Below are 27,724 nucleotides of genomic sequence, written 5' to 3' on the forward strand. Positions count from 1 at the left end.
AAGCTCCCCAAAAAGCACCCAGAGCACTTATAACACCACATAACTTGTCACCAAATGTGCTCCTTTCAGATTCATGCTTTATCACTTTTATTAATTTTTCCCCACTGAGCAGCACTCAACTATGAAAATGACCATTTTGCAAGTTTAAAAAAATAGATGACTGCGTGAATATTCAAGATATTCTGAACCAAAATGGACCCTAAGTGTCTAAAAACTGTTGTTTGCTGATATTTCTTAGGAAACAGCCATTCGGACCTATAGACTTTTATGACCTGACACTCCCAGCTGAAGTACTTGCTTCTAATGGCAATACCTGACTGATACTCCCTGTCAGTAGATCAGTCTCTCAAGCTGTGATTCACCTTCATCCTGTTAGAGATTCTAAACTTTCAAGAGGTTTGTTTTTCCTTTTCACATGGAATTCCATTCGCCCTTCCATTCAGGAACAATTCTACCATTTTGATGATTAAAAAATAAAAATTAGGTGAATGAAAGCAGTTTAATATGGACGTAGGAAGGGCTTATGACACAATGTCTAGGTGTTCAATTGCTCTGACACTAATTAGGAATAAGAGTGACTTGTCTCCATATCATTTTCTAAAACATCTTTCATATTTAATGTCACCTTTATCAAAGCCAGTATCTTCATCGGAACTTACAGTAATAAAAATCTGCCACAATTCCTCCATTTTAAGTATTACTATTAAAAAAAGACTTAAAAGGAATGAAAAATAACCATCGTGTGTTCAGTATCATCATGACTATATGGAATATATTAAGAGTGCTTTAAAATTCCATCTATACATTGCCTCGTCATTGAGTGTTTTATTCGTTTGCTTAAAAATGTTTTTCTATTCTCTTATTTCAGAGAATAATATGCCTTACAGCATAAGAACCTAAAACTTTTATCAGTTTTCAAGAGTGAATTAGATACTGTGAGGCATTCTAAATATGTCCAGTAATTAGAAAATGTTAATTTTTTGATTTTGGAAACTCTGTGTCACTCCTGAGACCTGACCCATGACTTCAATTAACACTAGTGACTCCAACATTCTTAACACCAGGACAGCCTTTTCCTGTGGGTTCTAGACACTTCTACACATCTCTTCTTCTATTGTTGACTTCTGGTATCTCGTGGCCATGTCAGATTCCAAACTGAACCGTGTCACAAAAGACAGTGATCTGCAGCAACCCGGTGTGAACATCCAACTGCACGGCTGAAAACCTAGGGGCAATTATAAAATCCCCAGCCTCCCTTCCCTCTGATCCCACCTCACACCCACTCCCTTGTTCATTGACTGCTCTAAGCCCCTCTTGTCTTGCATATTTGTCTCTATACTCCTGATTCTGACCCTGAGCAACTAGCTTCACTGTTCCTTGCTGTTCCTAACTTCTATGTCCCCTGGCTGCTTCCAGCTCCCTACCCAGCCTCTGCTCCAGGATCAGTCGTCAGTAGCAGCCAAAGTCACTTTTTATCTTAGCGGTACTGTTGGTTTATTTATTTATTTATTTATTTATTTATTTATTTATTTATTTGCTGTATGTGGGAGGTTGTTTGTTTTGTTCTGCCTTAGTGCATTGCCCTTCTCTTATTTCTTGATTAAGAGCAGTGAGAACTGGAAATTCTCTTCTCATCTTTACTGCCTTCTGGCTTTCAGTGTCTCCTGTTCCCCTTCATGTTTGCCTGGGCCAGCTGCTACAATTTCTGCCACCTTTCTTAGGAGCCTTTTTCCTCTTTCTGACCTTCAGGGTTTCTTTTTATTTTGATCACACTAATCCTCAAGTTATATGACAGATCAAGTGGTTTTTCTTTCTGATTTCTTGAAACAAACTGATCTCTTACTTCTGCCAAGTCCTTTTGTCTGACTTAAATCTTTAACTCTGCAGTAATTTTACTGGGTTCTCTCCCTCCATCTATCTGTAGAGTGTTTTCCTTATAATAAGGGTCCTCATTCTTTCTGTTAGTAAAATCAAGACCAACTCATGAATGAAGCCATATCTGGATCTCAGTAATCAAAATTCATCTAAGACTATGTGATAGGTATAGAACCAACTGGAGACCACATCAATGTAGACTTGTGAGGTAGAAATAGCACAAGAGTGGGATGTGGGGTTTGGACACCTAAAAGGCAATATGAGTCCTTTTCCTGGTCCCAGCTTGGGACCTTGGAAATCCTTAACTTTGAAATAATTGGATGTTTTCACAATGAAACAACAATGTCCTAACCAAAAGTCAGTGGTAGGACTTAACACAAGACATGGAGCAATCTAAAAGGGAAAAGACAAATTCTAGTTTAAACTGGCTCTGAACAAGGATACAGTCAGAAGGAAACATGGTAAACTCACCAATAATGGGAAAATTGATGGAAGATAGACAAGGTAGGGTAGATGAAGGAGAAACCCCAGATGCTATGTGCTCCTCCCTCCAGATGTTATGTGCTCCTCCCCCCAGATGCTTTGTGCTCCTCCCCCAGATGCTATGTGCTCCTCCCTCCAGATGCTTTGTGCTCCTCCCTCCAGATGTTATGTGCTCCTCCCTCCCAGATGCTTTGTGCTCCTCCCTCCAGATGTTATGTGCTCCTCCCTCCCAGTTGTTATGTGCTCCTCCCTCCCAGATGCTCTGTGCTCCTCCCTCCCAGATATTATGTGCTCCTCCCCCAGATGTTATGTGCTCCTCCCTCCCAGATGCTATGTGCTCCTCCCTCCCAGATGTTATGTGCTCCTCCCTCCCAGATGTTATGTGCCCCTCCCTCCAGATGCTTTGTGCTCCTCCCCCAGATGTTATGTGCTCCTCCCCCCAGATGCTCTGTGCTCCTCCCCTAGATGTTATGTCCTCCTCCCTCCCAGATGCTTTGTGCTCCTCCCCCAGATGTTATGTGCTCCTCCCTTCCAGATGTTATGTGCTCCTCCCTCCCAGATGCTATGTGCTCCTCCCTCCAGATGCTTTGTGCTCCTCCCCCAGATGTTATGTGCTCCTCCCCCCAGATGTTATGTGCTCCTCCCCCAGATGTTATGTGCTCCTCCCCCCGATGTTATGTGCTCCTCCCTCCAGATGCTTTGTGCTCCTCCCCCAGATGCTTTGTGCTCCTCCCCCAGATGTTATGTGCTCCTCCCTTCCAGATGTTATGTGCTCCTCCCTCCCAGATGCTATGTGCTCCTCCCTCCCAGATGTTATGTGCTCCTCCCTCCCAGATGTTATGTGCTCCTCCCCCCAGATGCTATGTGCTCCTCCCTTCCAGGGATTTCTCATATAGTTTTTCAGACATGCAGTCAGCTACAGTAAATCTTTCTGAATTCTTCTTTTGTCTTTTTGAGTTTTTCCCCCCACAGGGCTCAGGAACTGGAGACCCCTGTAGCAATGCCTTTAAGAGCTGTGAACAAGCCTCATGCTTCTAACTTAGCCCCTTTGTAGTCTCCTCTTTCAGTTATCATAGCAATTTAGAGAAAAAGAGTGAACTAAAAGATTTTGTCCACAGGGGACCTAGCGATCATTGTGATTGAAAGAACCTGGCCTTCCATTTGCAGACCCAGGTGGAGAATACAATGACAGCATGGATGATCCTAGTTCCTCTACTCACCAGGTGGCAGGGTCCAGAAAGTTTCAAAGTCAAGCTTCAGTTGCCTGCATGACAGAACCAGTGTGAATGGTGTCCACCATCGGTCCACAAAGAGTTGGCCAGAACAAATTTGCCAGGAGTGGTTTGCCACACACTGGGTCCACCTGCTGTTTACTTACGGTCGGTCAGGCATGGCCCAAGACTTGTTCACACTACTCTATACAACATGGCTCCAGGTGTCTACCCATAAAGTAACCACAAGCTGTCAGAAGATACTGTGAGAATCCTCTGAAGCTCACACACTGCTGTCTCAGAGCTGTCTGGACAGGCAAACATCTGTAAGAATGCTTTACATGAACCCTGCAACCTCAAGGCTAAACAAACTAGTCTCTCCCCAACTCTATGTCTGCATTCTTATTTTTCTGTTATAATTTGTCCCTCATCAGTATGACTTGCAGCTCCTAGCCCCAAACCTCAGACTGTACCACCTTCTATAGGTGGACTTGTCTTCTAGTGAGTAACAGCAGCACAGGACTTCTGTTTATAAAATTTCCCTTATGGGAACTGTGTACCCTTCCTCTTCCCAGGAGAAAGGGCAGTAAAGGGACCCATCTATGCAACTGTGTTCACAGGCATCAGTCATTTTTTTGAGGTGGTAGTAAACAAGTTTACATAATTAAGTCAGACATGGTGGAGGCTACGATTAGACCCAGATTTAGCAAACACCTTCCTCAGTATTTTCATTTTTACTGGAAGACTGTCAGGGTTCCAAAAGTAGCTACAGTGTGATATCAAAAGACTTAACTTTGGACCATGGGAAAAATTGTCAACAAAAGTTTTAATGGGGCTTTGAAAACACTCCATTAAAAACTTTCAGTGAAAGCTGGAGCTGTAGTAGTTACCTCTGACCCCTAATAGGTTACCTTATAGTCACCAAAGAAGTAGCAGAGGACCCCAGCAGCATTTTACTGAGGGTGAGAAAAGAGGAAAACAAACCAGTTGCAAAAGCAAATAGTTCACCTTTGAGATCAGAGGTGTTGGATGAAGTACATGGATGCCAAAGAAATGGTTTAAAAAAAAAAAAAAAGGACTCATCAGAGATGCTTTCAAAGACCAAAAGACATACAGCTGTTCTTCTGTTTAGAGGTTTCCTGAATTTATATAATTTTTGTTATTTTAACCCCCTATCCCCTCTCTCCTCTTCCTATTTTCCTGTCTTTTAAAATGTCTGACCCACTAACTTTAGTTGTAGTTTCTTGCCCAACCACGGTTGAAAGCTTATTTACTAGAGTAAAGGCAACTTTGTAGAGGTTATGTCACTGAAGAAAATGGCAGCCTTTCCCCAACAGCTTTGTCTCTAGAGGAATGCAGGGCCTGATGGGTCCCCTCGCTCATCCATGTGGAAGCGTGCTGGGGAACAGGGTGGCAGTATTGTTCAAGATGTAAAGGTAGCCACAGGAACTCGGAGCCAGTGCACATGATGCCTATACCAAATGAGAGCTGTACAGCTTCCCGACCTCGGCTTCTTGGGTTAACTCTGCTCCCTCTTCTGTGATGAACCCGAGTCCTGGCGGGGTTGTTATAGCTCTCGGCTCTCACTTATTCTGAGCATGAGACAAGTTACAGTTTCTTCATCAACCACCAACCACTGCAGTGAGATGCATCTTTGCTGAAGGCTGGACACAGCACTAATATGAGCAGAGTAAAGTAAGAATATGCATTTAGCCATCTGGTGAAACTAAATGAATAATCAAAGAATGTTTTCATGACAATATTGAGTAGATTGAAGAGAATTTTTACCAAATACCTTCCTTATTCCATCATATTCCACAGACATAGCTTCTCAAAGACAGAATGTCACTGGGAAATCTTTCCCTGAGTCAGTAGACTGAGTCTTTGAAACCCTCAGAGTCTTTCATCAGTGCACTTTATATAAAGAGAATGCATGGATTCCAGCTGCAAGAATACTGTAGTGACTGATATTCAGCAATGTTCAATAAATATTTGTCATATATCAGAAACTGATGAACCAAACTTAAACCTAATCTAAGATGTCATAATGGATTTAAGGAAATGATGTCTCTAATTTTAAATAATGGTGCTGTAGTGGTATGCTAAAGAAATTTTAATAATTCTGGAATATAATTTATATAATATTAACTTTAGAAATACTATAGAATCTAATTGCATTAACTTATAGCATCGGTGACTAAGTATCCTATGTGTCTATAAATTATTTTTGTCATAAAGCTGTGAGAAGGGTACACTGGCAACTCGAGTCCATGGTATATGACACTGTTATGTGCAGAATAGGCAGTGGTAACAGTGGAGTTTGATAACCATGTGTCCATGTACACACTTGTGCACACATATAAATATTCATGTGTAGCCTGTATGAATACTTACAAATGTATGTGAACATCTATATGTCACCTGCATGCACAATGTGCACACATCAAAGTCAGCCCAGCATACACTGTTTGGAGTCTTTAGAAAGTGACTTCTGGTCTCTGTCAAACCAGAGAGTGTTCTTGGATTCAGATGGTAGGAGAACATGGGTGAGGGGATGAGGGAACACTTGAGGTGTTCAGTATCCATTGCATGCTATGCTGAGTGTGTGTGTGTGTGTGTGTGTGTGTGTGTGTGTACACTCTCATTTACTTCCACAAGTCTTTAGGGTATATTTCGTCATCTTTATGTGATGGAGCCAAGAATTAATGTTTCAAAATGTTGGATTTCTTGGGAGTCAGCAAGATGTCTCAGGAGGTAAAGGCACTCACACCCAAGCCTAAAGACCTGAGTCTTCCCCACAATGCACACAGTGGAAAAAGAAAACAAATTCCTGCAAGTTGTCATCAGACCTCCATATGCATGTGCTCTTGTGTTCACACAAGCATGCATGCAGTTGCACACATGACATAATGAATGGATGGATGAATGAATGAATGAATGAATGAATGAATGAATGAGTGAATGACTGAGTGAATGAATGAACATTCTGGTGATCACCTGGTGTCTCACTCCTTACTATTGTCTCAAGCTGGCCTCCTAGTGGACTGATTTTTAATACAAAGCTCCTGACAGATATTGATATAGATATTGATATCCATGATTTTTTTTCAGTTAAAATCTGCTTGTTAATTCTGATATTATTTCTGTCTTTGGCATGTGCTTCTGCTTAGTGAAACTAATCATTGCCTGAGTCAAACACAGCCATCTGGAGCAAAAACAACAGCACTCACCTGAGGAAAGTTGTGCACGCACTCACTCATGAGTTCTGCTTTCTGTGTAAAGGTGAATTCTAATAAGAAAATCTTATGGTAATCCAAATTACAGATAGCATGCCCTGGACACCCACTAAGTCTCATGCCCTGCACTGAATTGCTAGGGCAGAAAATGAATCTGGGTTGTCTTTTGTTTTGTTTTTCTCGTATGAGCAATTTCACAAGGTAAAAAACAATCCCATCTGACTTGTAGAAATGCATTACACCAGATGGAAAGAGAATTCTTACTGATAGAAATGAATTATTCTTACTGTTTACCAAATGGGAGGATTATTTAATTGCCTGTCTTTGTATTTGAAATATGAATAGCTGATCTCGCTAAGTGTTATTCATCTGATCTCAGGCTTTCTATTGAAGTATTTTAAGATTATGATATTGTCTTAGGTAGGGTTTCCATTGCTGTGAAGGGACACCATGGCCAAGGCAACTCTTATAAAGAAAACATTTCATTGATGCTGGCTTACAGTTTCAGAGGTTCAGTCCATTATCACCATAGCAGGAAGCATGGCCGTGTGCAGGCAGACATGGTGCTGGAGAAGGAGATGAGAGTTCTGCATCTCGATTTGTAGGCAACCTGGAGAGACTAGCTGCCAGGCAGTTAGAAGAAGGGTCTCAAAAACCCACCCCCACAGTGACACACTTCTTCCAGCAAGGCCACCCCTTCTATTAGTGCCACTCCTCTTGCCAAGAATATTCAAACCACCACAGTTATTTTAAATAATTGAGAAAAATTATATTTAATATTGTGAAATGAGTTTCCTAGTAATTCTGGAAACTGAAATGTGGCTTGATGAAATTTGGCAAAAGCAAAAATATGTGGACACTGCTTTTGCCATTTATAATTAATTTTACACAAATATTTGTTTAATGAGACAATGTGGTTAATCACTAAGGTGGAATTGGACGTTGCCACCACTGAGTGATGGTGTAAAAGCTAATAAATTCAGTTCGTAGTCATTATGTACATGCTAGTTGTAATAACTTACTGTCCATACCAAATCTTTATAAGCATTATAATTAAATATAAAATGCACATTAGAATTATTATGAGTAATTAGGGCAACATAACAAGTATGCATGAAAGTCCCAAAGCTCATTAAAACGTTGAAAGACAAAACCTGTTCTACCCAATGTTCATGCATATTCTGCATAGATAAGTCAATGCTATGTAATCTGAATTTTTGGTTTCTTGTGAATTATGAATTTGAACATTTAGTTCAGTTACAAAATATAGGTTTATTTATAGTTTGGAAAAATAGAAGACCTGTGTGGACATTTGAGTGTGAGCACACACACACACACACACACACACACACACACACACACACATACACACATACACACACACTGTATCAGATCACAGTAAGATGTATTATTTGATATCATGGCCAATATGCCTCACAGAATTCCCTCAATCTGAACAATGTTAAACTAGGGACTGGAGAATACTTAAAGGCTCTTCCTGCAAATGACTGGAGATAAGTTCTGGGATATATGGTTCTTAACCACCTGAAATTCCAGGTAGGGTGGTCAATGCCTTCTTCTGGTCTCCATGGGTACCTACTCCTGCATGTACACAAATGCAGAAAGACATACATGCACAATCTTTAAAATAAATAAAATAATTCTTAAGGAAAATAATGCAAAACCACCTTGGGCCATTAGGCTGTGGGACACCCATGAGACCCAGGGACTTGTAGATGAAGCCAGGTATGAGCATCATCTGGCCCAGCTCCGTTGTCTTGCAACACAGTCACACATGTCTTCCATTATGAGCTCCACAGTAAAATGTGATGAACTCAAATCCAGAAACAGAGTGGCGAGAGCAGAGAACCTCAGCTCACACTGCTTCAGGACTCTGGCTGCTCTCTGGGATAAGCAAACAACTTGCTTCTACTATCCTCATTGTACAAAGACTAGGTTTAACATTTCACCTTTCAGTCTACATACAAAGGAATAGATTACCCAAATTACAATACATTTCAGATTCAACTGAGAAAAGAGGTTTTTGGTCAAAATAAACTTTAAATACTTAACAAGTATATCCATTTATTTAATTACAATATTGCTCCCTGTGTCTGTAATATGTAATGTCGGGAAATGCTTCAGCCTTAGAATCTGAAGTTTAGATGAAATTATAGGTTAATAATAATAAAAAAATTCCATTTTAAATCTACTTATCAAACATCCTTGGGAAATGTACATTATTATAAAATGGAATTGTTATACATATTAAAGCATATAATAAAATGAATTGGATTATTATTTTACTCTTTGAACACAGTCCACGGTCATCAGAACTATATTGAATTTAAAAGTCCTAGAAGGAAGCTGGTAAAAATCGATCAAACCATGAAACCTGACCAAACCTAACAAACTGAGTTCAATCTTCAGGATGCACATGGAAGCGAAAGAATTGGCTCCCTGAAGTCATACTCTGACCTCCACATGCTGTGATAGAATTCTCGTTTCCGCCTAGACAGACCACACCAGGCCAATGCACTTTCATGTGAGAGAGGTTTATTGTGGGGGAGGGAACAATAGAGACCAAAGGGGTAAATGAGAATAAAGAGAGGACAAAGGCCAGGAAACATCTGCCTTTTATTTGGGCTGTGACATAACCACTTGCAGGTAAAGCAGAGGTAAACCAAATGAACACTGGGAATGTATGACAATTGCCATGGCAACAGATGAGCAGGTCCCTATCACCTATGGATGTCATCACCACTGGGTTCAGAGGCAAAACCCGGTTCCTGATACCCACGCCACGTACTGTGTGATGGAAATGTTGATGCATGTGCATACTTGCATGCATGCAGGTTTGTGTACACATGTACACGCACACATACACACACACATACACACACGTAAATTTAAGTGTAAAATACTTATTTTAAAGGAAAGTCCTGGAGGGAAGAATTATCAAAAGCACCCAGCCTCATTGAGTGGCACATCCCTTCACTGTTCACGTATTCAGCAAAGACCTTCGGTGTCTACAGTGTTCCTGATACCTCCTGGCCTTGAAAGACCCCGTAACTAGCATTCCATTAGAAACCAGAGCTTGTCTGTGGTAGCCATGGCTGTAGTCCTTCACTGAGCACATAAATGGAGATAAGAAAACAATAAGAATGAACATGGGGTTGCTGGGTGACATGAAGTACAATCCATATGGTCCTGCAGGGCTGAGAACTCAACAATGAGTCCCATCAGTGTCCGCCCAAGACAACTTCCTCCTGACCATCTCAAACCAAGTACTCACTGTCATTCCCAATGTGATCGCCAGTCTGTTCTCTGTGTGTATCTTCACTAACATGTTTTCTACTCTGAAGTACAATGGAATCAACTATTTCTTTTAGACACTTCAGTTTAAAGAAGAATAAAGCAAATGCTTTTTTTCTGAAGGCAGGCTCAGATATCTCCTTAACTTTGGTGTGGAAGAAATATTAAACATGCATGGTTTTGAGAAGCTCTATTCAAAAAACAGTCTGGAAAACTCCTTGGCAACTATTGCCCTCCCCTACATACATATCTAAGAGTTGTGCTCCCTCCGATTCCACAGATGATGGCATTGCCACACTGCTGTGTTAGCTACAACATTACAGTGACAGAGAACAGACACCTAAGTGGGAGAAGGATTCTGGTTTTTATTTACTACTGAAGCCACATCACTGTGGCCTTAACTGACTAAAGAGTATCTCTAGCCACATGGTTGTCTGTGGTTCTTTAATTCTTGAAATACATCGGTGGGAGCCATACATAAAAAACAAAATATGAGGGTCTTCTTGAATTCCTACACTTGAGTTTGATGTTCTGCTCTCCATGTTGATGATGTAGTGTTCCACACAATATACTAGAATACACAATAATACCATACTAATACCAGTCTATTTTGTTTCTGATCCATTGTCTCATACCATACCTAAGTACTGGATTCAATATGTTAAATTATATACATGTGCATGTGCACGTGTGTATGTGTGTGTCGATAAATGAATGTAAGATGAGTTATGCAACTTGTTGGCTATGAGTGGAAAGTTGTGAGTTGATGGACTCTCAAAATAACCGGTCGGGGGGGTGGGTTACAAGACAATAAGGCATTATTGCCCAGTAAAACTTACCAAAAGTGTGAACATTGCATTGGTCTTTTCTGAGGCACACAATGCTAGAGAATCTGATAAATGTTTCTTTGTTTAGTCGGTTTGCTTTGTTTAACACTAGATGCTTTAAGCACAAAGTGGAAAGGCCACAGGACAATTCCTCTCAGGCCATAAGATTGACATTCCTGTGGCTTCTTATCTCCTACAAAGCCATCATGAAAACCAACACTATTGTTCTATTTAAAACTTATTTTATTTGACACAAAGATTGTGTCCATGAACTGGGCATAGTATGCTAATAGCTGCTATATACACGGGGTGATGATCCAGACATTTCTATCTCCTTTGATATATAATTTTCAGCTTGAGATGCTAGCTTCTCACTGCTTTTAACTGTTCTGTGTCTACCTGTTCTCAACATAGCATTCTGGATTTTTCTGTTAACACACATGCAATCCTCCATCCTGCAGAGTGCCACCTTGTTCATCACCTCATGCATTACTCTGTTCTTCTGAACTCAGACTCAGGTCATCAGAGACCTGTGAGGCCCTAGTGATGAGCATCCTCATGTCTACACTCAGTCATTTTCCTTGCATCCTCTCCAGGATCATTTAGACTACGATATTTAAGAAACCCGCTTCAGGGGGTTGGGGATTTAGCTCAGTGGTAGAGCGCTTGCCTAGAAAGCACAAGGTCCTGGGTTCAGTCCCCAGCTCCAAAAAAAAAAAAAAAAAAGAACCAAAAAAAGAAGAAAAGAAACCCGCTTCAGAGCCTTCATTCTTAACATGTGGAAGGCCCATCTTCTAAGTCTGCATGGTGCTCTACTTCCTCCTTTGTTTGCAGTCTCTGCTCTTTAAAGAAGACCCCTTACCACCACCGTATGGAGTAGGAACCCCATGACCTCTACCTGTGATCCCTACCCTCCTAGAGGCCATTTTCCAACACCAATAATCACTGTGTCACAGTTTATATCCCTTTGGTAGTTGTCAATCCTCGTTAGAATATATAATCCGCAAGGGAAGACTCTTAATTCAATCCCACATTATTATAGCCAAGGTTGAGAGAGGCTCTTAATGAATTCTAATACATTGAGACTGTTAGGTGATTAAGAAAAAAGAATATCTATTCAGTTCTCTGTAGTACAAAAATGCTCGCTGTGTTGACCTAGGCCAGGAAGACAACTGAGTGCCAGAACTCTGGCCTGGAAACACTCCTGTTGCGTTGCCATTGCGTGCTTAAAGTTATTGCTGTATTTTAAACACAAGAATGAATCTCTCAGGACTTCAGCTCCATTGCATAGATATTTGGGGGTGGGGCAATCTGGATACTCCCTGACAGTTTATTTATTTATTATTATGTCAGTTGTCTCTGACATCAGGTTTCTTTTTGTCAGTCAGACTTTTTTTTTTTCTTGCCACATTTTTACGTTGTCAAATTACTTTGCTGCCAGGCTATTTCTGTCACACCATGGTTTCACTTAATCACTGTAGGAAGGTTTTTTTTTGTTTTTTTTTTTTTTGTTTTTTTTTTTTTGCCTAATAAAATATTCCTAGTCCCAAATAAATGCAAACCACCTCTTTTGAAAATTACAGTTTTCTTAGCCACCATCCTCCCACATCTTCTGATTTTGTGTGTGTGTGTGTGTGTGTGTGTGTGTGTGTGATTTGCTGTTCATTGAAAGCATACCTCTGCTTCTCTTACCCTTGCCTTGTTCCTCAAGTTTGCTCTTATTTATTCCTCTTTCTGTGCAAAGAGAACAGAAAGCATAGTATTCTTGAAATGAGGATAAAAATTTATCCCTCCGTTCTACAACTGATCTGACTTCCTAGTAGATCCTTTGTGAGTTCTTGTCATATCTGGGCATCTTTGGTCTGGACATGTAGAAACACCCCCAGCACAGCTCCTTCAGAATACAGAGATGGACAGATGGTTACTTTATACCTCAAAATACATGGGTCTGGTTAACAGCTCATTGTTACCACTAAGGGCAGGGCACATTCATGCGTCACAATGGAACTGGCCTTGAGCTCAGACACACAGTGTTCATGGTCTCCTCCCTGATTCTGGGTTCCTGCACATGTGAATGGCAGCTACCACCAAGTGCCCTGCTATAACATACTTCATAGTGAACTATGCCTTTTCAAAGCATGAGCCAGAGACCTCCCCTCCCTGGGAAACCTTGTTGGGTGTCTGGTCATCATAGTGAGGGAAGTGACCAGTACCCTAAGGAATTGGTGGTTTTTATTTGCAGAGATTTCCTTCATGGGACTCGTATTCTTTAATATTGTTAGATTTCTATCCTCCTCCCTCAGGTATTTGATACAGAGGATGGAAGGGAGAAATGAACAGTTTACAAATGCTTTCTAAGATATAAATTGCAGTTTTCTTTAATCTCTCTTTTTCTTCCTAGTTACTCAAAGGGTTTTTGTTTCTTTTCCTGTAAGGCCATGTATGGAAAGGGATTCTTTAGAATGCATTAGCAATATGAATTATTCATTTCTCAGAATTAAACAATTTAATAACTGAATTTTAATCAACTTCTTAATGTTCTATTTTAAGATTATTGAAGGCCACAGTAACCAGAGGAAAAATAAAGCATTCAGTCAACTAAGAAACTGATTCTATCCTTATTCTGTGAGGACAGAAACCATTCCAGCCTACAGTTCCCTCCCTAATGCTTCATGTTTAGAGTCAGGTTTTTGGAGAATGCTAGAGCCCTGAGGTCATTTAATACAGCAAATACATAGGCGAATGCCATCAGCAAACCATTGAACTGAGAACGGGACCCCGTTGAAGGAATCAGAGAAAGGACTGAAAGAGCTTGAAGGGGTTTGAGACCCTATATGAACAACAATGCCAATCAACCAGAGCTTCCAGGGACTAAGCCACTACCCAGAGACTATACATGGACTGACCCTGGGCTCCAACCTCATAGGTAGCAATGAGCACCAGTGGAAGGGGAAGCCCTTGGTTCTGCCAAGACTGAACCCCCAGTGCACGTGATTGTTGGGGGGAGGGTGGTAATGGGGGGAGGATGGGGAGGGGAACACCCACAGAGAAGGGTGGGGAAGGGTTCAGGGGATGTTGGCCCGGAAACTGGGAAAGGGAATAACAATCAAAATGTAAATAAGAAATACCCAAAGATGAAAAAAAAAAAAAAAGCCCAAGGAAGGAAACATCTATCACCAATGTTACTGGTGTCTTTGTTTAGACTGATAGCAAGAATATTAGGCAATGTGAAATTTAATACAACCACATTTTGAGACTCATACCAGCCTAAAATGTAGTATTATTGAGAACAATAAATAGATTTTATTAATTCTTAAAGAATACCATACCCATCTCTTACCCATCTCCCAACTCCTCCCAGGTCCCTCTTTTAGTGTCTCTTTAACTGTCCCCCTCCAGGTGTCCTGATCTTCTGACTCTTAAACTCTTTCCATTCCACCTCTTTCTTCACAGTACTCCCCGAGGCCAGGGATTTTGTTCTAAATGTATTAATTATAGCCAGAATTTTCTCCCATGAGAAAGAAAATGACTTCAACAAGTGCCTGAGCCAATCAGTGCAAGACTTTGAATCGTTCAAGCAAAGCATTCCCTATCAGAACGCAAGTCTTTCTAAAGGCTAGACTTCAATACTTCATGTATTTTTAACATTCTACCTCATTTTGGAGCCCAAATACTTTCTTCCTTGGCTGAGAAAATGTAAGGCAAATTCTACCCTCTCTGCCTTCTAAAAATATCAGCTATCTACTAAAAAGCAGAATGGGTGTGGAATCCTGGGAAAGTCAAACATAGTATCCCAGACCCAGCTTCCAGTTTATTGCCAGGTGCTAGTATAAGGAAAGTTTTAAAAACCAGCCTGCGTTCTGTCTGCACCTTGACTCAGTCTGTGCTCACTGAGAGCACATGGCTAGGGTTCTTGTTCCCCTGTGATAACTCCTGCTTTAGATAATGTTTTTATTGACTTCTAACTCAGGGCAAACCACTAAGCTAAGCTCTTCTGGGATCTTCTTATATTGCCTGGACAGCAGTTTGGGGAAGTAGGAAGCATTTATTTTTATAGATGAAGAAACTGAGATTTAGAAGCATTTAACTTAGTGAGTGTTAGAGCTACACATGACTGCAAGTGGGGGCTTCTTGCCACATATTTCACCATGCCTAGAAGTTGAATCTCAGAGAAAGTTGGAGGTGAATGTTGACCAGAGGTTAAACAATGCTGACATCCTCAAATTGTGTGGATAAAGATTCAACTGTATCTTGGTAATTTGAATTTTTGCTAGAATTATGATGATATGAATTCTTCACTTTTTATCAGCAATAACATGCTAAATTCTTGGCTCTCTTTGAAGTTAGAATTGTTTATAAACCAAGGACATATTTTCTTTTGAAGTTTGCTGATCTTTTGTTCTCTCCGTAGGAATCAGTAGACTCTGAAATGTTGTTGGTATTTGTGCACTGAGATTCAACTGTCTTCAGAGAAAACATTTTCAGTTATCATCCTCCTCATCTGTGATGGTAATATAGTGAAGGGTTGTGGTACAGTCACGTGCTATAGCGTGTTTCTAATTGCCCAAGGCCCTCAATTAGAATTCTACCACATCATGTATGCATGTGCCTATGTATACACATACTCCCATACACATACACAGACACACATAGACACATGCACATGCATACACGTATACAAGGATTAAAATTGTCTTCTATGCTGTGATTTCTCAAATCTTTGACTTATTTTCAAACATTATCTGCCAAGACCGCTTTATTTTAGTCGATGAATTCTGGAATCCAAATCAAGGGCATAATTGTTTCACTTCTGTCAAGAAGATTCTTCCTGATAACCTCTTCTTTGGGAGACCTGTGCTTCCTGTTCCTTTTGGGGCATGCTTCCTTCCTGCACTTATTCAATGTTCTGGCCTCCTGACACTGTTCATCACTGGGGTACATGAATAGTTGTCAGCCTTCTGCCATTGGATCTCCAATGCTGCCTTTCACTTACCTTGGCTTAGGAAATCTACTAAGTAATTTTCCTGTGTGCACGTGTTTTTGATGACAAGGCTGTGGGTAACCAGACTGCCCACTGAGGATGGCAAAAGACGAGAAGGTCTTTGGGCTATTGTCATGTCACTAGGAAAATGAGTCTGATTAGACTTTTAAGTGCCAAGTAGAGCATTTCTGTTGTCTGCACCTGCACAGCCTGGAGTTTTTGACGAAGAACCTTTCATTATCATCTTCCTGGAATGACTGGCTACACAATGCAAAGAACTAACCCCATAGAGACAATAAAAAGGAAAGACTCCTCTTTTTGGAACATCTAATCACACAAGTGTTGAGTGGCCCCTGGTTGACCTTTGTGCTGGATTTCCCAAACATCTGTTCTTACATAACATGTCTCTGATGGCACTATTCTAAAACTGATTGTTTCTCACCGTGCATCTGCTTCAGCTCACAGGCAAGTACTTGGCAAAGGGCATTGTGCTCAAATGTCCACAGTGCATACCTATAAGTCTACATCAAGGAACACCATGAAACTCATCAAATTTGGGGGCTCAAGTGCTGGCTTTCTTTGCTGCTTTAGTGATTTTGAAATCTTACATTTGAATAGAATCAAGCAGGTGGCAAACACAAGCACATGATAATGTGCTTGTCCATCCTGACCTCCTTAGAAACAGTCTGCAAGGCTGACCCAGAGCACAAACTCACAGAGTAGGCATTCAGTTTAATCATGTTCTGGGGCATGTCCATGGGACTAGTCCATTTTCTTAAACATGTTAGCATAGAATTGGGGGGCAGGGAGGAGGTATGGAATTTTGAAGAATTGGAGGGTGGACCGGGAGGGGAATACAATCTGGAGTGAAAAATAATAAATAAATAAATAAATAAATAAATAAATAAATAAATAAATAAATAATAAATAAATAAGAAAGAATTACTATTTTGGACAAATTGGTCTACCATAGTTATGGTTTCAGCTGTTACAGGCTTAGTTGGAAATTTAACAGTATACAATGGTTGTCAAGCAGATGAGTCGCCACAACCCCCCCATGCAAATATTTTCAACTTCTTTCTTAGTTCAAGTCGCTAAAGCCCATGTAGCTTGGGAACACTTGGGAACCTAATTAAGGATGCTACAGGTAATGTGTCAGATAACCAAAGACATAGTGTGGGCAAAACAGAGCAAAATGTGTCCTAAGAAACATGAAACCCACAGGTGTGCCATATAAAACCTTCCAGAATTCTGTGGTCATAAGATTTTTTAAACACCCATCCTTGATTCATAGTGCTTGTGTTGGTAGGATGGCTTCTGAAAAGCATTGTGGGAACAAAGCCTACCTGGCATCCTCAGATATTTCTGGGGTCTAAACAGAGTAGAAGCCCTGTGAAATTGAAATTACCCTAAAATCATCTAGCTGCTACTGACCAATTAGATAGTTCTAAATATAACCAATGATCAGTTTATTTTTTTCCCACAAACCCTACCTTCTCTGTGGAGTAGTCCATGACTTTTGCATGATCTTGAGCAATGCCAGGCCAGCTCCCAACAAGCCCACCTGTTCTGCTCCTTTACTTGTTTGTTTATTTGTTGATTGGTTGGTTGGTCGTTTTTGACATGGTGTTCCAGGCAACAACCAATGATTTAATGGATTTAAGCAACTGTCATTCTTCTGCTTAAACATCTGCCAAACCTCATCTCCATGGAACAAACCTAAAAGCTCCACTGCTGGTCTTTCAGATGCTATAAAGCCTGTCTTGCAGAGGCAAGCACCACCATGGCCTCTTGAATAGTCTGTCAAATCCATTGGCTATTCTGCCGGGCATTGAGTAGCTAACCTGGGCTCTTGGCCTAGTTCACAAATGTGTAGGCCCTATTCATGGCTCCTTTTCCCACATTTTGATTCTATATACTTTTTTTTTTCTTTTTTCTCTTTTTCGGAGCCGGGGACCGAACCCAGGGCCTTGCGCTCACTAGGCAAGCGCTCTTCCGCTGAGCTAAATCCCCAACCCCCACATTTTGATTCTAAATCAACACTTACCACTCCACTAATGAGCTCAGTCACTGCTTCATATAAAGACCACCATATAAAAGAAATCTCTTCACTGCTTCTCATACTTCCTGGTTTCTGTCCAGCTGTGTAGGGGATTTTTGTTATTGGTTTGTTAATTTGATGCTAATAGAAAAATGAATAATTAAATGAATAATGTTCCCCATAATGTCCTTGCAAAAGATGTACAGTAACATTTAAATGTAATGTGAATTTTCATGTTTCTAAGAAAAATGAATAGAGACTTTAGCTTGGTTTTATAACTGTAGATAAGACACGATGTCCATGAGAAGCCCTCTCTACATTTATGGCCCCATAGTCCTCAGATCTGCATTTCCCAACCACTATATATATATAATATATATATATATTATATATATATATTTATTTATTTATTGTCCATCAGGGTTGCCCACATGTTTCCAGATAGGCACTGTCTCTTTAACTTTGGCTGTAAAGCACCCAGTGCCCAGCCATCTGCACACTGGACTGTATAAAAGCTTTTTAATGACAAATTAGGTTTTTATTTTGGTTCATTACACCTGAGTTTTCAGGCGATGTTTGGGATTTCATGCATTTGTTTGTAATGAGTGATGGGCCCCTTGACAAACAGGACACTAATTTCACTAACCAGGTTATCGGTAGAAGGTTCTGACAAAGGGCCTGGTTATTTGTCTTCAGTAATAGCTGGAAACCATAAAAGATTATAACTTGTCACCATGACAAGGAGAGGCTCAGAAAGCCTTGGAAAACATTAGGGAAAATGCCTCTCACTTGCATGTCTCTCAAGCAAGCACATAGCAATTGATTGGTGTAGAGGGTGGGGGAGGCTGTGTTGTAGATGCCTCCTGTACCTTTGGCTGCATTCTCCAAGGTGGCTTGAATCTCTGCTTGAAAAAAAAAGTATTATTGAATTGCTCCTTATATTGTATTTCTGTCTGTAGATGTTCATACATTCATATATCTAATTGAATACATACACATTATTTCATGATATTTTCTCATTCAAACATTTCTTTTTTTTTTTCCCCTGGGGCTGGGGATCGAACCCAGGACCTTGCGCTTCCTAGGCAAGCGCTCTACCACTGAACCAAATCCCCAACCCCTCATTCAAACATTTCTGATAAACATTCTTTCATTACTTTCACGAAGTTACCAAAACAATTAAAATTACTACCTTGCATTTTTTTCTTAGATTATAACTTAAACATCACCATTGAGAGTAAAATTACTGCAGCTAATAAAGGCATTATTAAAGAGAAGACAACATTCTCTTCTAAGAATGCTTACTGTTTTCATATTCACAAGATACTGGAAGAAAACATTAAAGATTCCACTTTGATGGGTTTCCACATAAACTTCAAATGTACTCCCAATACACACTTACTTGGGTCATATTTTTAAATTACTTTTGTATTTACATCTCCAAGTTCCTGGTTGTAGTGATTCCTCGGTGTGGTGGCATTTAGATTCTGTTATATTCAGACCTTGTTAAAATGCAGACACTTAGGACAAGATGTTTTCATTCAACTCTTAGATTTCCATCATGGTGGGTGGGTGTCCTGGCAAACCTTCCCGTGGTCTAAGCCAGTTGCCCTTGCATCTTGGTGGAGTCACATCTTTCTTTCTTTTGTCAAGAAGTCCTGTTGTCCAAAATGTCTCAATGGATCAAAAGCCCAGCCACTTTTTGCACCAAACCCACTGCACCATCCCTATGTGTCAGCACAGTGTACCTTCCTCAGAGTAGTCCCAAAGCCTTCCTTCTCTTCCCTTCTGAAAGGCTCAGAAAGGCCTTTCCTGAGGACAGCCACCCATGAGCCTTGTAAAACACAAGCCAGCTGACATCCTTTGTTATATACTATCATTTCTGTAGCTACCCTGGTATCCTTAAGGTCCATCCTGGTCTCCACCCTGCACCCATCTTGGCCCTGTCCCTCTTTACTTCACCAAAGTGGGGATTTCTGTGGCATCATGGTCTCACAGCTTAGCTATTCTCTCTACCTGGGAGTCTTTCTTCATAGAGCCACAGAACTAGCACACACATACCCATCTTCTCATTCATGGTCCTTCGTTCTCGGGAAGGACTTACAGTTTCTGCATCCGGGCACAGAAAGGACTCCTGAGATGTCTGAGTGAAGCTGCATTCCATTCCTTGTTCTCTCTGGTGGTGTTGCTTTGTGGGTCCAGGGTCCAGGAAATTCTGGCACGTGTTCTACCATGCAGCACATTAATCCTTTGTCTCTGTCTAATGCTTTGTGACTTGTTTATACCACTTAGCCAGGACATTTGCTGTTTTGTGGGCTATCCCCTCCTCACCTACCACATGTAGGACTGACTCATGCTCAGATGTGTTAGGAATTTGACTTCACTGTGCTTTGAGAACAGCCTGGCACATGTTGGAGGCTCAATGATCATTTGTTGAGTAAAGTCAATGGTTTGGGCAGTTCCAGTAAACCACTTAGAGAAGAAATATCTGCTTTCCCTGGAACCGCAGTGAGGATATTGGAGGACATAGCATCCAGATCTTTGGAAAGGAAGAGCATTTGAGATAGAAGGCTGGGTCATAAAATCACCCACCACAAAAGACAAAGAAAGGATCCCAGGCTTCACTCACCCTGACTGACTTCAAATCCTGTACCCAAGTAGCTGTTTAACTCTCATACATTGTTTAACATCTCCGGACTTAGGTTTTTGCATTGGTAAAAAGGGAATGATCTATCCAGGCTCAGAGCACCACATGAAGAAAACCAGAAACTGAAGCAGACAGCCAATGCCAGCTACCTGTGATCGCTCAATAAAGGACAGTTAGATGGAGTGTGGTTTGACCGGGATACAGATGATGTGTTCGCCTCACTGTGCTATTTTTCCAATAGAAACGGAGCCAAAATGTATTGCATTTACTCTGTACTCCCTGAGAACATTCATCTATTGTCCAACTTGAAAAATTGAGCTGAAAATGACTGGTCTAGCATTTGAAGCATAAAACACAGGGGCTGGTATGCACCGGACTGCCAGGCGTGCTATTGCTTTGAATACAGAAGGAAAAGAAGTGTGTGTGTGTGTGTGTGTGTGTGTGTGTGTGTGTGTGTGTGTGTGTGTGTGTGCACCAGCCCTGCTGAAGATTACTTCCTCTTACCCACCGCGGTGTTTTTGTTTCTTTTCTCAGTTGCGCCTACAATTCAGGAAATTAAATCTGGCACAGTGACCCCTGGACGCAGTGGACTGATAAGATGTGAGGGTGCAGGTGTGCCGCCGCCAGCCTTCGAGTGGTACAAAGGAGAGAAGAGGTAAGGGCTTTTGTGAGCTTCACCTCATTCCAAGCACTTTGAGCTAATGTGTTTGTGTTTCAATACTAACTTTAAGCAATTTCTGTAACTGGCTTGAATGGTTCTCAGCAGCCTCCTTATGGGCAAGCAGGATGGAGGGGCCCACCTGGGAGGCATGAGGCGCTAACAGCTTTCCAGAAGAAATGTCCACATTGGTTTCTGTAATCTCGGAAATGCCTGCAAATCCCCCACTGCTGATACCTTTTGCTTCTCTGCCCCTCTCTTTCTAGCAACCATGTTTACTTGGAAGGTAACCTGCCCCTAAAGGGTTTGGGCGTGGATTATGCAAGAATACTTCAAAAGCAATAGGATCTTCAGTCCGTACTCTACTTCCTTAATAAGCCAGAACCCTTCCACCAGCCTTCCTCTACTATAAGAAAGTTTAATGCTTTGTTTTATAGGCTTGTCTGTTAGGTATTCCCTCATTGTCAGGCCTATGGAGATGTTGTGCACGGAAACGGGTTGGAGCAAGGAGATTTCAAGCTATTCTTTGACTCTGCTTGGTATAGCTGTGCCCTCGGGATGTCCCTGAAGTCTTGGAAAGAGCTATTGAGCAAGAAAAGATTTGAGCCCACAGATTTCACTTTATTTCCCAGGAGTAAGTTCAAACCTCTCTAGTTGCCCTTGCCAAGCCAGACATGAAGATCACTGTGTGTTCGTGGAAGACCACAATAAGAGAGGGACTGTGTTATTTGTATTTTGCTTCAAATATAAAAAGTATAGAAAGATGCTAGTGGACCTTTACGAAACCGCTATTTTTTTAAGTTTAAATATTAAACTAAATATGGTCACCATGCCGTTGAATAAATGCATGTGAGGTTTACAAACTCTAATCATAATCATGACTACTTTCAGCTGACATCTGTAAAGACAGCTTGTGAAACCACATAAAAATGTGCATATGGTCAAAATGAATGAGCAGAAGCATGGCACAAACAGGTGTCTAGGTTTTATTTTATTCTCACGTGAATAGTGTGTGCATGTATGTGTACGTGTGTGTGCACATGGGTATTTGTGTGTGTATACATGTGTGCATGTTTATGTGCATGCATGTATGTGTGTGCATGCATGTATGTGTATGTATGTATGTGTATATGCGTGTGTGTGTGTGTGTGTGTGTGTGTGTCTGTGAGATATGTTCACCCCTGGGTGTACATCTGTAGGACAAAAATTCATGACCAGGATTATCCCGTCTACACTTTATTTCTGAGTCAATATCTATAAACTCTTCATTCATATGCTAGGACAAGGCCTCTCACTGAACCACCATTTACCATTTGACTCAGCTGCTTGGCTCCAGTGTTTCTTCTATCTCTGTCTTCCAAGATTTGAGGTTATATACATTTCCAGCTATTTCTGGCCTTTCCTGGGGGTATGAACATGAACTCTCATGATTAGCAAGAACTTTACCCCTTTGATAGCTCCTTATCCTTCTGCCTTTGAAATCAGAATCAGAAGCTAATTGGAGGAAAATTTCCATTTCAACAAAAGATTATCAATAAAGGCTATCCTCAACACTCTTTAGTCTAAATTTTTGGCACTATTTTATATGTGACTTCTTGTAATTGGAGAAGTTTCGGTTTGTCAGTCATTTCATTAATTAACTTATGCTATCCAAAATCCTAAATTTTCCTCTTAGTGGCTTTATAGGGACCCCATGTTTAAAACATGGTGGAGATAGATGAACTGCCTAGTGGCTTTTTCATTCCCCTCACTAGGTTTGGGCATCAACAACAACAAACCTTTCAAAGGTCTGGTAAGGCAGGTTGGAAAGCTCATTTTGATGCTCTGTGAGAACATTATCCTGTAGAGTGCTGCTCAACCTTCTGAAAACCATGACACTTTCTGCTCAGATACAATTGTATCTGGTTGCCCAAGAAATATCTGTGAGCACATGGCACATCTTGGAAACATCTGTCGTCAATGGAGCCTCAATTCTTCCTTCCACTAAGACACTCTGCAAGAGCCTCTGAGTCTCCCATTCTCCATAAAAAGGAAGTCTAATACTGATTAAGATTGTCTTACCTGCCTTTTAAAGTCAGATTTTGATCTGTGGCATTCATTTCGTAAAAGCTAACAGTAAGAATCATTCCTCTTGTCCTCCAAATATGAGCCCTTTTGTTGGTACCTACCTCATTTCCAATTGCCTGTAATGTTCTGGAACCATATGTCCTGCTAAATTCTTGAAGCATTGCCGAAAAGGCTATAGTGACCCCCTGGGCAAGTTTTGCAGCCTGTAGCAAAAGTGAAGCTTCAGTCCTTACTGGGGAAAGGAGCTGTAGACCACTTGCTGACAAGGAAGGTATATTGATTCTCCCACCACTGCTTCCACAACACACACACCTGCTGAATGTCAAAACCAGATGCATGCATGAAAAATAATGGGGCAGAATACACCCATCATTGTTTGAGTTATAACTGAAGAAATATCAAAATCCCCAAATGTTGCTAGAATAATTTCCTCTCAAACTATCAAAGCAATTTATCTGTGGAACACAGGAGAGCTGAGGATCTGCCTACAGCACTGTCTCCACATAAGTGATCTGCCATGACGGCCCAGGCTGTGCATTTACTTCATCAGAGTGGAACTCATCCATCGCTGCATGAAGGTGTCACTCTAAGCTGCTGATAGGCATTAAGTCCTCTGAGCAACTGATAACAGATGCTGATATTTCTCCACAGAAAACAAAGTGTGTTCCTGAGCAATCTGCAAAAGTCAGGGCAGCTGGTGACAGCTAGGTCTCATAAATCTTCAGGCAGAGTCTGTGGGGTCAACCCCTTTACTCAGGCACTCAGTCTATCAAAAAAACAGCTTGAGAAGTCAACAGTAAACACCAAGAGCAATAGCATTTTAGGCTGATCACTGATATGCAGAACAAGGCATGGCCCATAAGATACCCACTAATAACAACCAGTGTTTGCAATGAAGGAAGCAGAAATGAAAAAATGGAATTAGGTGGACAAGCAATAGGGACAGATGTATCAGGTGTCAGAGTTTCTTCTTAACCCCCAGAAATATATCCAGGAAGAAGCTCCTGTCAGAGACCTCATCAGGATATAGCAGTTCTTTCAAACGCTTTGTTTCCCAGAGATCTTTCATCTGTGACCCTGATATAAACACCCAGAAATAACCCACACAAGATTTTACTTGAATCTAAGGAAATGCTTATAAATGCCCATGTCTCTTACACCAAGATTGTCAAAGATAGATTTTCATGCAGATGAACACACAGACACATGCCCACATAACAAACATACATACAGGTGCACACATGCCCATGTATATGCATGACCACACATGTATACATATGTACACACAAATGTGCACAAAAATGCACACATCCATGCACTCACATAGACACACCAAGCCATAAGACAGGACAGCCAAGACTGTGTAGGCATTTACCTCATAAGAGTGAAACTTGTCCATTGTTGTATGAAGGTGCCACTGTAAGCTGCTGATAGATATTAATTCCTATGAGCAAGTGATAACAGATGCTGGTTTTCTCAATAGAAAAAAGTGTGTTCTTAAACAATCTGTATAAGTTGGTGACACAGCTGGGTCTCATAAATCTTCAGACAGAGTCTTTAGAGTCTTTGGGGTCAAACCCTTTTCACACTCACACATGGACACATACACATATGCACACATATACACGTGAACGCACACGAAGACATGTACACATATACACAAGTACATACTCATGCACAAAGGCACACATTCACTCACATACATTCGACACACATACAGAGAGATACATACACAGATACACATAGATACATACACACATGCACAGACACACACACACACACACACACACACACACACACACACACCAGAGAGTTGGTGCTAGTGGCAGTTCCTGGCAGATAGCCTAAGTTATTTGTCATGTGGATATCTCCACAGGACTGCTTAAATGACTTTATGTCATGGCAACAGGCTTTCTCCAGAATCAGGTCCAGGAGACGGCAGGATAGAAACTGCTATACCAAACCTTCTTGTGACCTTTGTTAGGTCTCATACTATCATTTCTGCAGTACTCTATTAGCTGCATGGGGCAGCCCTACTCTCTGTAGAAGAAGAGTATCAGGCATATGGTATCAAGAGGTGAGATCATCAGATGTCATCTTCAAAGATGGCCTATACTCTGTGTTTTATTGATGATCTAATTGAGTTTCATATTCAAAATATTGCCAATTTAATTTAGTTCATTGCACTATCTTAACAGCCATCATGAATTTGACTCCATTTATACCTCCTTTGTTAAATCATTAGCCTTTGGTGTAAGGTCGACATTTTTAAACAACAAACTCTCCACACAGGAACAATCCTAATGAACTTAATTTTACTTTAAATACATTTTAATATTGGGAAAATTGGGGTTTAGATAACTGGTACAAAGTACAAAGCATTTAAACTTTCTTTTCTTGCTAGCATTAGCATGCTATATTAGGTCATAATTTTTTTAAAAGAGGTATTTATTTATTATATATAAGTACACTATAGCTATCTTCATACACACCAGAAGAGGGCATCAGATCTTAATACAGATGGTTGTGAGCCACCATGTGGTTGCTGGGATTTGAACTCAGGATCTCTGGAAGAGCAGTCAGTGCTCTTAACCACTGAACCATCTCTCCAGCCCAGGTCATAATTTTTTACATGATACATGCCATAATACTTTTCTCCTCTTTTTTCAAGATTTTCTGAAATTCAAGCCCGAGGCCCAGAAAACCATGCTTTCTTATTTCTATTGATCAGTTAGACTGCTCAAAGCTTTTAGACAATAGGTACATTTATTAGTTCATTCTGTTTGTATAAAAATGTCAAAATATCTAGTATACTCTATAAATTAATATCTACCAATTAAAAACAAAATGATAAATCAATAAATCCAATTTAAAGATATAATTATAGTCATTTAGCACAAGGGCTAATTCTAGCTATGCTTTGGTAAAGTCTTTAATTTAAAAAAGTGTGTCTTTCTTAACCCATCACCATAACTTAAGATAGGAATGTGAAAGGCACAAATGAGTCCAATGAATACAAGAGAAATTCACAGCGAGATATTAGAAACTATCAGTTGATAAGTTAAAAGAAGATGTGCTCCCAGATTGTACTATTTGCATTTCACACCGGGAGCTATACCTCCTTCTCTTTTTAATAGCACATTCCCGACTTGGTCTGTGCATATTTGGGTATTATTTATAATATCTGCTGAGAGAATAAGTGACTAATGTCTAATAAATGACTAATGTTCAGCTTAGCATTTCTGTATAGGATGAGTCACCTACATGCACAAAACATGTATGTAGAGACTTCACACAATGGTGATCAGAGGGTCACACAGATATGTGCAGATGCAGAAAATCAGCCTGCTAAAAAATTAATCGCAGGTGATGACCTTGTACGGTTGGTGCCTTACTTCTCTATTGCTGTGATAGGATACCATGGCCAAGGCAAATTATAAAAGAGAATTTGGCTTATGTATCCAGAGGGTGAGATTCCATGATGATGGAATGAAGGAAAGCTCACATCTTGGTCTACAGACACAAAGCAGAGAGAAAAAGAGAAAAAGCACTAATCATGCCAGAGTGAGCATTTCAGGGAATAGTTAGATTGGAGAGCACTGTGGAAGGATAATCACAGCTTCCTACCCAAGTAAAAATGGGTGAAATCTGGTATCACTACCTGAGGCTGGAAACAAGAATGGGATTTCTCACCCGAGAAATGATACCATGAGGAACATAGAGGATCAAAGTTTCAATACTGGGCAGAGTACACCATGCAACAGCAGGAAGTGTGTGTCTGTGCTCTTAAGACTCATTATCAGTCAACTCTAAGTCAAGTTCTCATTGAGCATGTCACATGTCAGCCCATCAATGACTCTTCATGTTTCCTCAACAAAGGGCTCTTTCCACTACATGACAGGCCAACACAACCCCATCTACTTTGCTTCTCCAGTTAAAAATTTCATACTTCTGCCTATCACAACCTGAGCCAACACCACCCTGAGAAATTCCCATTTCCAAAGTATGACATCATCTTCCTTTAGACCCCTTCTTTAGTTGGTACTTTGCTGATAAGACCCTTGCATATACATATGTACACATGCATACACACACACAGCAATGTATGCACAAACACATACATACACATGAACACATGTACATACACTAACACACCCTGTCTCCAGATGCTTCTGTATGTTTCTTCTCACTACATAATCTATAGACTCAGTACAGAAGTGCCTCTCCCCAGCACAGCCTCTGGAGTTTTCATTCTTAGGATTTTGCAGGGTTTCTAAAGGAAGCAGTCTCCTCAAGGCCCAGTTGTGCATGACCCAAGAACTAAAGATGCTGGACACACAAAATAATTAAAGACAGTTAGGACAGTATCTCCAAGCTCATTTT

General features: G+C 40.7%; 1 protein-coding gene across 3 annotated transcripts in view; it reads left to right on the forward strand.

The window, feature by feature from the left end:
• Negr1 (neuronal growth regulator 1) overlaps positions 1 to 27,724 on the forward strand; it is a 732,375-nt gene that overhangs the window by 542,464 nt on the left and 162,187 nt on the right. For all 3 annotated transcript variants that reach the window (XM_063282428.1, XM_039103007.2, NM_021682.2), the window contains exon 5: positions 21,151 to 21,271. In XM_063282428.1, the coding sequence (XP_063138498.1) occupies positions 21,151 to 21,271 (121 nt within the window). The remainder of the gene's footprint in view (positions 1 to 21,150; positions 21,272 to 27,724) is intronic.

The sequence above is a fragment of the Rattus norvegicus genome, chromosome 2 (assembly GCF_036323735.1).
Source record: "Rattus norvegicus strain BN/NHsdMcwi chromosome 2, GRCr8, whole genome shotgun sequence".
In the NCBI taxonomy this organism is placed as follows: domain Eukaryota; kingdom Metazoa; phylum Chordata; class Mammalia; order Rodentia; family Muridae; genus Rattus; species Rattus norvegicus.